Source organism: Penicillium diatomitis (assembly GCF_028827545.1).
Source record: "Penicillium diatomitis strain IBT 30728 chromosome Unknown utg000011l_segment0_segment0, whole genome shotgun sequence".
Classification (NCBI taxonomy): Eukaryota; Fungi; Ascomycota; class Eurotiomycetes; order Eurotiales; family Aspergillaceae; genus Penicillium; species Penicillium diatomitis.
This window is the reverse complement of record NW_026623183.1, coordinates 374,997-387,216: the sequence shown is the minus strand read 5'-3', so window position 1 is coordinate 387,216 and position 12,220 is coordinate 374,997. Positions and strand designations below refer to the sequence as shown.

At 51.5% G+C, this 12,220-nt stretch overlaps 5 protein-coding genes across 5 annotated transcripts; 4 read left to right on the top strand and 1 right to left on the bottom strand.

The window, feature by feature from the left end:
* Positions 1-77: 77 nt before the first annotated feature.
* N7539_007821 (uncharacterized protein) lies at positions 78-293 on the top strand (the record flags this gene model as incomplete). Its single annotated transcript, XM_056937422.1, has 1 exon — positions 78-293. One exon carries the CDS (start codon positions 78-80, stop codon positions 291-293), a length of 216 nt encoding a protein of 71 aa, XP_056787287.1.
* A 105-nt stretch (positions 294-398) lies between these two features.
* Positions 399-672, top strand: N7539_007820 (uncharacterized protein; the record flags this gene model as incomplete). The annotated part of the gene is given in 2 exon segments (XM_056937421.1): positions 399-515; positions 526-672. The coding sequence occupies 2 exon segments, from the start codon at positions 399-401 to the stop codon at positions 670-672; spliced, it is 264 nt and encodes an 87-aa protein (XP_056787286.1).
* A 4,470-nt stretch (positions 673-5,142) lies between these two features.
* On the bottom strand, positions 5,143-6,116 carry N7539_007819 (60S ribosomal eL33 domain-containing protein; the record flags this gene model as incomplete). Its single annotated transcript, XM_056937420.1, has 4 exons — positions 5,143-5,336; positions 5,477-5,673; positions 5,891-5,900; positions 6,092-6,116. The coding sequence occupies 4 exons, from the start codon at positions 6,114-6,116 to the stop codon at positions 5,143-5,145; spliced, it is 426 nt and encodes a 141-aa protein (XP_056787285.1).
* A 3,019-nt stretch (positions 6,117-9,135) lies between these two features.
* On the top strand, positions 9,136-9,486 carry N7539_007818 (uncharacterized protein; the record flags this gene model as incomplete). The annotated part of the gene is made up of 1 exon (XM_056937419.1): positions 9,136-9,486. The coding sequence occupies one exon, from the start codon at positions 9,136-9,138 to the stop codon at positions 9,484-9,486; it is 351 nt and encodes a 116-aa protein (XP_056787284.1).
* Positions 9,487-9,893: 407 nt separating this feature from the next.
* Positions 9,894-11,911, top strand: N7539_007817 (glucose-6-phosphate dehydrogenase; the record flags this gene model as incomplete). The annotated part of the gene is made up of 7 exons (XM_056937418.1): positions 9,894-9,983; positions 10,082-10,102; positions 10,199-10,549; positions 10,635-10,832; positions 10,913-11,282; positions 11,364-11,735; positions 11,799-11,911. 7 exons carry the CDS (start codon positions 9,894-9,896, stop codon positions 11,909-11,911), a joined length of 1,515 nt encoding a protein of 504 aa, XP_056787283.1.
* Between the last annotated feature and the right edge of the window lie 309 nt (positions 11,912-12,220).

The following is a 12,220-nucleotide window of genomic DNA, read 5'->3' as shown; positions in this document are numbered from 1 at the left end:
GGCGAGCGTTGAAGAGTCGAGGGTCTTCGCTTCTTCGTTTTGTCTTTTTTTTTTTTTTTTTGGCGCGGTTCAAGACGATGTGCAAGAAGGCTGGGAAAGAAACCACAGGTGGTGTGACTTTGGGCCGGTTGGGTGGTACCGTTGGGTACAATGGGTACAACGGGTACAACGGGTACAACAATAGGGTGGTGGTCGGGGTCAGTGGCCTCTACGGCAATCGAGTCCCGGAGCTTCCACAGCCGGTGGAGGAGCTGGTCTTCACTAGACTGGAGACCGAGAGAATAGGATTTTAAGCAACGCGCAAGAGTCCGAGAGAGACAAAAAGAGAATAAAAGAGGGTCAACGCTCAGCAGAGCGGATCGACTGGTGGAGACAATTGACAGATGAGATCGACTCTCATGAAGTCAACGGTGGCTGCTGGTGTCAGTGTTCTCGACGGCAGTGCAATCCTGCAAGGTGCTCGACTGAAGAGGAAGAAGAAACCAAAACCAGCAGAGGGAGACGGACTGACGGAAGTCAAGACAGATACAGGAAGAGAAAAAGGTTCAGAGCGAAGAGGCGGGTGATCTGAAAGACGACCATCCAGGCTTTGTGCCACGTCTTTGCGCCTTTGAAGATTTGATGGTTGACGACGCCAGCCACGCAATGGCCGACGACCAGCGACACTTTTGAGTTCTGATTTTAGGCAGTGCCCACTACGGACCCGGGCACGACCGGCATAGTAGTAGTAGTAGTAGTAGTAGTAGTAGTAGTAGGCAGCACAGTACTAACTTACTTATGATTATTCAAAGACTTCCTGAGACTGGGTCCTATTTTGGTCGATGTTTGTGCACGGTTTGTGCGTGACTGCGTACCCGCTGCAACGTGCAACTGGAACAGCCTCTCGGCATCAAGAAACCATCTGCGACCATCGAGTGGGGCGTACTTCTGGCAGGGACCGTGGATATGGATCAGTGATGCTTCTTCACCCGATCTATCATACTACTACTGACTTCGTGAGTAGTGAGTAGTAGAGTACTACTAAATCTGACGGTCAATCATCCTTGATTGACTTTCATGTAGATGCCCACACATGGACTTTGACTGCGTGAGGTTGCCGACGGTGTCTTCCTCCGGCTCTTTCTGATCAGAATCGGCCGTCTGGGAGTTGTTGACTGACCCCAACACAGGGAAGACTGGTCTGGTTGTTGTGGCTGGTCGCCCATGGGCCGTGGTACACAGCCCGGTCCATGGACATGGAGACAAGTGGTGCTGTGCTTCCAACGGAGATTCGGTCCATCGACTTACCGAATGCCAATCGGTTTTGTTATCTGGAATTATCTACAGCATCCGTCGTTTCCTTCAAGAACCTGTCGGTGTGCTTTATTCAATGAATGATCGAATTGGTTCGTACTGGTAGGGACTGAGAGGTCAGTAGTAGTACGAGTCGCCAGGGCACAATCAGGAACCCTGACATATGCGAGGATCGATAGAAGACTGTCCCGAACTCCCGATCAATCAAGTGGGCCCCCTTGCTCCACCCGACCATTTCCTCCTCACGATGCCACCAATGCGACTCCAGCCTAAGCTGTTTCTGCCTATGCAAGACGAGGTCAAGTTTAATGGGAAGCAGGTTGTACATTATACAGTAGACCCTGAGACCACCTCATTTTATTCAACTTACCAAGCCTCGTACGTGAAAAAATACAGTACTACCGTCTGTACAGTGAGTGTCACTTTCTTGCTACGTAAACAAGCCCAGCCACCAAAACAGGTTCATGCAATTCCTGATCACTTGAGCCCAGACGATACCCACCCGAGATGTACACCCAACCGTCCCAGTAGGCCACTACGAAGGTAGTAGTACTTTACTGAGTCGACTGACTCGCTGGCAAATCCTGCCAAGCTTCCTCTCCATCACCCACTTGAGGGATTCTCGAATATTCTGAACCAACAGGTGGATGCTGCAGGCTGCGAACACACACAGATCAGAGTCTAATAGTCTATACTCTGGACTCTGTAGTGATGTATGTAGTCCTCGCTTACTGATCGCAGGACTGACCCAGTGCTGCGACTAGATCACTCCAACCAGGTATCAGGGAGGTACCGTACCTTTCTCACGACTACTAGTACTGTCACTACGCCGAGTGACAGGTAGGTACCTAGCCAAATTAGTCCGTTGAATCACCATGTCAACGCATCATCATCACCATCACCATCTCGCTTGGACTATTTGATTGTACTCCAGCCTCCGGACACTCCCCCGCTTTTCCCCGACCCCTGTTCTAAATTAGGACCCCCCTCCCCCTCGCCCAGGACCCATTCACAGGCCTCCAAATCTAGCTTGCAGTAAGCATCTAGCCATGATCTGGGCTTAGTTGACGCCTCGTTCCCGGATCACAGAGGGATCGGAGATAAAGTCAAATGGAGCGCACGGGCTGGTCTGACCCGTTTCTGAGGAAATCAGTACCCCCCCCCCCCCCCCATATGACATGAGCGAGTAAATACATGATACATGAGCGCGGCAGAAACCCCTCCCCATCAGGAGGAAAATCTTGACTAGCGAGAAATCACCATGACCGCGTGCTGTAAGTGGTGGGCATTTGGGCCTTAAAGCTTGAACCTGTCAACAATGCCCAGCCAGATTCGGTCAGATTGAAGGATCAATGCCGTCGTCCGGACGGTTTCAATTGGCCGGGGTATCCGGAATAGCCTTAGCACCTCGGCAGTCCAGCTGGAAGTGCCTGCTGAGTTCAAGGACTCGGTGATCTTTCTGCTGTGAGAAGCCAAAGAGCCATAGCCTTGGTAAAAGCGGTCCGAATATGAGCCACGTATGATTCTTGTTTACATTAAATTGCCCTGAAGAGTGAGACAGAAACCTACAGGTATGGAGCAATTCTCGTCAGCGACCGAGACCCGTGTTCGTGTTCGCCTTGGTCGATCAGCACCGAGGGTACGGATATATCGACCAGATCGCTCGGAGAATACATAATTGGCAGCTCCTGTGATAGATACCTTCGAGGCACTCCGGCGTATAGGATATTCAGACTACGTTGTCCAACACACATCCAGTATTCATTCACAGATCCTCATGTACCATTGAGACTCGGAACCTCGAACCTCAGTTCTCCATAATCCTGGATAGCATGATGGCTTTTACGAGCGCGCAATAGCCGCGCCGCTCCACGCGGCAAGCTCATCCACCGAATGAAGAGGCCATTGAATTAGGCACTTAGGCAGGGTTTACAGTACACTTTACACTTTACAATTATGTTTAGGCGTACAGCGCGTTCCAGTACTGTATTAGTACATTGAGGTATCTAGTATTCTCATGTTTATCGGTGACATTGAACGAGTATACAACACTTGTATTAGCGCAAGTCATGAATCCCCAAACTCAGATTGATCTAATCCCATCAATCCATCATGACAACTTTGGTCCTCTGAAATACTGCAGCAGTAGGTGTAGCCTCTGCGCAGGCTTGCAGGTGGCAACCCTGAAGACTTCCGTGATTGGGCCGGACCGAACTCTCAGCTAGTGTGTGACTATGTATCGATCTCCATGCCCTGTTGGCAGGTACCCGACCCTCCCGTCCTCGAAGATATATCTCGACTTCTTCCCGTCAGTCTCGGATCTGGCGCAACCGAAATCACAGCCCGCCCGGTCTTTCTCCACAAGTTCAGGAACTTTTAAGGGTAGGATTGACCTACCCAATGGCATATATGCTGGATAGAATTTTATGGAATCATAGGTGTTCACCTAATGAAGACACCTACCTACCTACCTGGCAGGTAGTCGCATGGTAAGCCAGTCGAGCAAGCTTGATATGAGGCTACCTATCTGACAATAGGTACAAGAACGGCCCCATCGTACCAAAGGGTCTATTTACAACCCCAACGCCAGTCGCCTTGACACACTGCCTAGGTGTGAGGATGAGCTATGTACCAAAATATCGAAACCCCGAAGCTTACCCCGATTAGACCGCAGCGTCAATATTGGCAATTCTGGAGTGAGCATCTAGTTCTTTGAACATCGAATCGCGGCCGAGATCCCGTCTGTTCAAACCCACACTGTCACAAAGCCTGAAAGGAGAACCGGGTAGTTGTTGAGATAGACAGGATTGACGGACGATCATCAACTCGCACGCAGGTCAGTGGACAAACTTAAAAATGCGGGCCGAAACTGGAGCAAAGTGTAGGTGAGGATGAATGGCACTGGACTGGTATAAACCCCGTTGATGTCCCCAATTGCTAGTCCAAGCTACGAGGGTCCTCTGAGGGGTGACTTTGTTTTCAAACTCCGGCTCTCAGATCGTACAACGAAGCACTGTCCAAGCACTGGATTAACCATCAACATCCAGTCTACCCGTAGAATCAAGGAGCTAGAAATGCGATAAGGCCGAGGCAGGCTGCTATTGTGAGAGTGTTTGCAGATGGTCACGCCAGTCAACTAAACTACAGTCTGGAGAACAGCCTGGTGTGTGGCAGGCTGGGATGGCGATGGAGCTGAGTCGCGCACGGCTGATCAAAGTCATAGTTGCAGTCGGAGAAGGTGAGGTGTGGCGGTGGTAGAGTAGCGAGTAGCCCGGTGTGTCCGGTGTTGTAATTGCAAATCGTCTATTTGGCTAGAATACCCAAGTCACACGCAGTTGAATGTTTTCACAGATTGACTCTGCTGAACTCGGGCGTGATTGATATAGAGGTTGCAATGAAGAATGAGAAATTGGCGATTTGAAGCGTGAATTGTGCGTTGGGAGCTAGCGGGGCGGGGAATAAAGCTGGATAAGAGTGTGACGCCAGAGATCATCATATCGGGCAGAAAAACAACACATGACACGAGAAGACAAATGTGCAGAGGACTCAGGAAAAGAGAGGACGAGCAGAGGAAGAAAGCTGACCGGTATTATGCCTGGATGTCGAGAGCTCAAAAAGACTCGGGATCACAAACAAACACAACGCAGCCAGCATTGATTCGTTCCAATGTCGCACTCCCCCTTCCCTCGGTCCCCGATCATCCCAGACAGTGAACGTTGTTAAATTTTTTTGATTCGTAGGGCTGTGATATCTTGGGCCCTGCCTTATCCCACGAATGAAAACGTTATCAAACCGCCAACTCCCGTCACCTGACCATCGACATCCGGATTCGTTCCGTCACGACTTTTTTCAACAGATTCCATTTTTGCCTGACACCGAAAATCCGTCTGCGTGCAGAAAGGATCGAGGGAATTCACCCACTAAATACAACATAGAGAAGCTGTTTAGATGGTGGAGGGGTAGAGCATGACGCGGACGGTGGCACCGAAGGACTTGGGGGGGGAGGTTGTGGCGGAACTTGGCGCGCACAACACCGGAGTTGCCTGCACATGGAATATAGTCAGTATAGGCGCGATTGCGAGACCGAAGATATACGCTCGGCCTTTTGAGAGTCCCGTGAGACTCCTGGAAGTAGCCGCCGCAGAGAGGAAATGACTGGTTCTCGGCTTGAGGTGATGCGTACCGTGAGGGCGGGTGACCTTGCCCCAGATCACACGAATGTTGGAGCCGCGGACCTCACGCTTAGCCCGGTAAACGAAAGCGACCTTCTTGCCCAAGTAGAAGCTGGCAGCCTTGGGGTCGGTGACACCCTCGATCTGGACCAAGCTGGTGTTGGGGTTGAGGTTGTGCTTGCCACGCTGGTAGCTCAGGTGGCGACCCCTGTTGGAGAAATTGGTATTAGAATGATGTTGAATTTCGATGTGCGTGTTCTCGTTGTTGCAGATAAGTTATTCCCCCTTTCCCCCCCCCCCGAAAAACAATCGAGCGCAAGTTCTCAGTCGATCATAACTGAAGTTGCCCAAAATGGCCTTTTGACGATGCGTGGACGGAATGGTATGAGATGGTAGGATGCGCGACGGCGGATATGGAAACTTACTTAACGTAGACTATAAAAATTGTATGTTAGCAAGCGGATTCCAGATTGATATCATCAGTCCCTTGTGCATTGTGCGTCGCTTGGATGCGCCATATCCTGATATCCTGTTCGCATGCCGACCAGACCCGAGCATCCAACGATTTCAAGATGGCGATCCGAGAGACGCTGCGCGCTTCATTCCTCCGGGGTGATGGAACTCACGTCGGTGTCCTTGTTCCGAAGGCATTGTGACTGCTTTTCTCTGAGCGGCGGGCAAGGATAACAAGTCGAAAGAATGACCCGCAAAAGATCAGAGGTCGTTGCCGGTTGTCGTGGATGTCGTCGCTGATAGAGTCGAGCGCACAATCAATTTGGGAGGTGTGGTGGCCACTTTCGCCCTAACCCCAATCGGGACCTTAGCGACAGGGTAAGCGAGATCCCGTGATGGATCCGCTAGCCCCGACCGAAGGATATGGGAGAATTATTGTTCCTGGATCTCCGCGATTTCGATCACGTGGTGATTATAGATCATCCCGGCATTCCTCTGGTAGTAGTCCTGGTCGTTCATGATTCTTGACCACTTGACCGATCGCTATGATTATCGCTCCGGCGACGATTGGCGCTGCTGGGATGCTGTGTTGAGTCGTTGACTGTCACTTGATATGTGTTCGAGACTATCGACGCAACCGTTCTTCACTCCCCTTGCATTGGTCCGTAGTTGGAGTCTTCTTTTTCTGATCTTCTCGTCAGTCACCAAGGTTGATCTCAGAGGCCGCCTGCGTAGAGCTTCCATGAGCAGCCGATTCGGTCTGGGAATAATTTGAGCACCAAAAACGTACTGCTGAACTGCAGCATACATAGTTTATGTTTTACTTTATGAAAAACACGTCAGGACTTGGTCGTTTTGAGGATGACCGTTTGGTTTTTGGTCATCAACTTGGAGCGTGCCGTCTCCAAGTCCGAGGTATACAGCCACATGACGGATAAAGGGGGAAGAAGCATTTGGTTCGCCCTCGATCCATGATGCCCCACGGTTCCAGCCTTCTTGAGGCAATCTTCCCATACAATGTATTTGGGACGTCGCGTAACTCCAACAGTTGTGTACTGAGTACTGTGTAGTGTGTATACTTGATAAGTTGATGGTCGCCGTTGGGAGTTACGCTAGAGGCTTTGATTTGAGAGTTTGCTTACCCCATCATGGTTATTACGGGAAATTCCCTGGACTCTTCGATCATGTAACTCGAGTATACTCAGTATACTACTAGAATGTAGAGTGTAGGGTAGTCGTTATAGATCTCACACCCACATACGGCTTGTCCAACATGGCCGTTGATCACTGGGCTTCAAGGGCCGCAACATGAATTCTGCATACAAAAGAGCGTAGACGAAGAGTGACTCGTGGGTCTCCGTTTCCCATCCAATCTGACTTGCGCACATCTACGAGGCATCTCACCCACATTGACCCCGCGTGTTGGTGTTTGCGCGGTCATGATTACTTCTCGCTGAGGCAGCCTGTCAGCCCCCAAGACGGAAAGAGTCTGGGCTGGGACCAGCGGTTAAAAGGGTCCGAATGCGGCGTCAGCGGGGGCCCAGGCGCCCTTGGGGGGCTTTTGACGTTTCGGCATCAGACGGACGGGAAAATACAATCCGTTCGAGGACGGTGGGAACCGCGAGGGATGACAAATGTGCCGAGTCGCCCGCTCAACCAACTCGGTCACCGGGAAGATACAGTCCGTACTTACTACTTACAGACTTACAGTATAGTAACTCACTATAGTTAAGTTACAGGCAATAAGATGAGACGACGAGTTGGTGGTTCACTACCCTTCGTTGCTCCAGCAGTACTTGAGTACTTGCTCCCCTTGCACCTCAGTGACCTCCCATATTTAGGTAGTGTAGGAATCTCCAGTAAGACAGTAGCTGCTCGCATTTCTGCATATGCAGCAGCAGTTCGTACGTCGTACAATAGTATAATGTAGTAGGGTCCGCTGTCCACTGGACAGTGTCCACTGTCCAGTCAATCGACAAGATTGTTCGCATGCGATTGACGCACGTACAGTAGTACCGTCGACGATCCGGGGGGAGCGGCTGGTGACTGCCGTTGTCCCCGAGCTTTCGATCAATCACGCAATTGCATCACTTCTTCACCACAGATTACTACTTTGGAAGCGTGGTGAGGGTGACAGTCTAATAGGTTGACTTGGTAGTCAATGCGTGACATGGTGGCCGAGATTATTATACAGAGGTTGATGTCTTGCGATTGAGGCGTACCCTTAGTACAGTCTTTCCTGGGGTCGTTCGCCCTGGACTTAGGTTGATCTACCTCCAATCCCCTGCAATCGGTTGAATATACAATCAATACCTATCTGTGGAGGATGGACCAGCAGGTGTCGGAGGGGAGGAGCGGGGCACAGACGGGACTGCGCGGTTGATGATTTGGGGCAAATGTAAAGATTGCAACGTGATTGTCGATGTTATTCGCGTAACTTTTTTTGGGGACCAAGGGTAGCCAATGTACAGGTCAGTGCAAAGTCAGACTGCTCAGTGCTGAGTACGGAGCAGTGAGCACTGAGGGGTTGGCTTGATTCGAGCAATGGAAGATCAACATGAACACCCTAGCTGGTCCAACCGTCGGTCGGGATCAAGCGCTTTAGACTGCTGTAGACTTGGCGGAGGACATGAGACGAATTCACGTACAAACATTGTCAAGTCACCCCTCCATTCCATCTACGCTTCGAATCACCATCAGTCAGACCATGCGATGTATGTACCTACTTATCCAGAGAAAAGCTCAAAACAATGATGCACTCAGTTGGCGGTGCTGACGGGAGTGACGATCATGTCTCCGGGCGCGGAGTTATGGCCGGAGGTAAAACCACCCTCCTCTGAACCTCCAAAGTACCTCGACGAGCAGATCAATGGACTGAAAGCGAGAATCACCGAATAGAAGGGGGCAGGATCCGGAGGTTTAAGCCGTGGACACAGACATGTGCACTCGCTCAGAGGGCTTGAAGAATGAAGCTTCTTCAGGAGACTAGAAGTGACCGACGAGTCCCTGCATCGGACCGACTGGAATCGACTTGTGTCATGTCCAGAGAGAGCATGCGTCTCGGGGGTTCCTATCATTGCCCCTCCATGGCTGACGAAGATCGAGGATCCTCCGTCGCTCCAGGTGCAAGGAAAAACCCACATCATCATCACGTTGAGGGTACAGGATCGGACAGGGTCAGACCGGATGGGTCCTCTGATTTTATCCACCAGGATAAATGACCGAATCGTCAAGCGTCACCGGGGGACGTTCGCCTGGCAGCAGAGAGACCGGCCGCGACACCGCAAAAACGGAGAGCAACCGGAGGCGCAGAGGGGAGGAACGACTGCCCCAAAAGCCCCAAAACGACCACCGGGCTACACTCCTCCAGCCCCACCACGCAACAGAGACGGAGCTACCGTACGTGACCGAGAGCCCCTTCAAAAGTGCCCCCGCCGGATCCTGGTGGGAAGAGTCTCTCCTCCTGGTCCAGCAATTCTTTTTTCTCCTCTCCCTCCGTTCGTCGCTTCCCTTTGACCCAGTACCTGTTCAACTTCATCCCCTGCCCCTCATCCAGTTTGAGAAGTAATCGGTCATTCTTGCCCACATCATGACGAGCCTAATCAACCAGAGCGACGAGCGCCAGAATGCTGGGTAAGTTGCCTCTCTGTACTCCCTCGTCTCTGACATCACCTCCCCCCCCTTCCGGCACGGCGGAAGCGTGCCGCCAAACCACCTCCAAACAACACTCGTCGAATTTCGTGGGACGGGACCATCCAGATCACCCACGTCTCGCTTCCTCGAGCTCAAATAGCTGCGGGTGACACCTGCCTCGTGCTCTCAGCCGTAGCTCTCAACTATCTTGAATTGCACGGTCACTGTTCCCGCGGTCGTCGTGCCCCTCCGCCACCAGCCCCTCGGTCGAGGTCCTGTCCTTTGGACCACACACTTTGTGCACTCGCCAAACGGGATCCCTCAGCCATTGCCATTCTAACCATGTCTGCCACAATCAGCACTGTCGAGTTGAAGGATGACACCATCATCGTGGTGCTCGGCGCATCCGGTGATCTCGCAAAGAAGAAGACTGTATGTTCCTCTCTGGTCTTGACGCAGCTGCGCTCCTCATGGATCCGGGTATCCCCAACAATTCTTTCAAGATCGGAAATGCTAACCTTCTGAAATAGTTCCCGGCTCTGTTTGGCCTCGTACGTTCACCATCCTAATGACAGCATCGATACCGGGAGCGAAGGCAGGGTCTGCTGCACCGTTACTGACCATGCATTTCCCCTTTTGTCGTACAGTTCCGCAACAAGTTCCTCCCCAAGGACATTAAAATTGTCGGCTATGCGCGGACAAAGATGGACCACGATGAATACCTGAAGCGCGTGCGCTCCTACATCAAAGTTCCCACAAAGGAGATCGAAGAGCAACTAGATCAGTTCTGCCAACTGTGCACTTACGTCTCCGGCCAATACGACCAGGATGACTCCTTCATCAACCTCAATAAGCACCTCGAGCAGATCGAGAAGGATCGCCAGGCCAAGACGCACAACCGCGTCTTCTACATGGCTCTTCCTCCAAGCGTCTTCACCACCGTGTCCGAACAATTGAAGCGCAACTGCTATCCCAAGTCCGGTCTGGCCCGTATTATCGTAAGTTTGGGAACACGAGACAGGCCCGGGGGCGATCAGCGAGTGCCGAGCCAGCACTAACCCCTCATGCATTTTGTCGGAATAGGTCGAGAAGCCCTTCGGTAAGGATCTCCAGAGCTCGCGCGACTTGCAAAAGGCCCTTGAGCCCAACTGGAAGGAGGAGGAGATCTTCCGTATCGACCACTACCTCGGTAAGGAGATGGTCAAGAACATTCTCATCTTGCGATTCGGCAACGAGTTCTTCAACGCGACATGGAACCGTCACCACATTGATAACATTCAGGTGAGTCGCTTCAATCGTTTCAGGAGAGCCCTGATCGAAGATCGAAAGCTTCCAAGGCTGACGTGTACTCTGGGAAACAGATCACTTTCAAGGAGCCCTTCGGTACTGAAGGTCGTGGCGGATACTTTGATGAGTTTGGTATCATCCGTGATGTCATGCAGAACCACCTTCTCCAGGTGCTGACGCTTCTGGCCATGGAGCGTCCCATTTCTTTCTCTTCCGAGGACATCCGCGATGAGAAGGTCCGCGTTCTGCGTGCGATGGATGCCATTGAGCCCAAGAACGTGATCATTGGGCAGTACGGTCGCTCTCTGGACGGCAGCAAGCCCGGCTACCTCGAGGACGACACTGTCCCCAAGGAGTCGCGCTGCCCCACCTTCTGTGCTCTGGTCGCCTACATTAAGAACGAGCGCTGGGATGGCGTGCCCTTCATCCTGAAGGCCGGCAAAGGTAAGCCTTTGGCCTGACATCTACTTGGTCTCCAGTACCGCTCAACTGACCTTTTTGCTCTTCGTTTTTCTTCTCCCACAGCCCTCAATGAGCAGAAGACCGAGGTCCGTATTCAATTCAAGGATGTGACTTCCGGTATCTTCAAGGATATCCCTCGTAACGAGCTGGTCATCCGTGTCCAGCCCAACGAGTCCGTCTACATCAAGATGAACTCCAAGCTGCCTGGTCTGTCCATGCAGACGGTAGTGACCGAGCTGGACTTGACCTACCGCCGTCGCTTCTCCGACCTGAAGATCCCCGAGGCGTACGAGTCTTTGATCTTGGATGCGTTCAAGGGCGACCACTCCAACTTTGTGCGTGACGACGAGTTGGATGCTTCGTGGCGCATTTTCACTCCTCTGCTTCACTACCTTGATGACAACAAGGAGATTATTCCCATGGAATACCCCTACGGTATGAATGACCCTTGCTATATGTTCAGAGTCAATGAGCTGTACTGATTTTGTCTTCATCCAGGTTCCCGCGGTCCTGCCGTCCTTGATGACTTCACCGCTTCCTACGGTTACAAGTTCAGCGATGCCGCCGGCTACCAATGGCCCGTGACTTCCTCTGCTCCCAATCGCCTGTAAAGAATCGATGCAGCAGACAGGTGAAGTTCTGAGTACTGTTTACGATGATATGGGATGTGAAATCTATGAAGGCGAATAAAATCCATTTCCTTTTTTTTTTTTTTCCCTTTCGAGTCTTTTTTTTTTCTTTCAATGAAGCATATCTTGGTTGAATTTTGCCTTTTGCACTAATAAGCTCATCGAGAACTTTCAGTAGAGACAGTAGAGATCACCACACAGGGTGGCCTAGTAAGGTATTCTAGCGCTAGCTGTCAGTATATGGGGTCAGCGAATCTGATCAGAATGATGCTATAAGTATGAAGCCTGCAC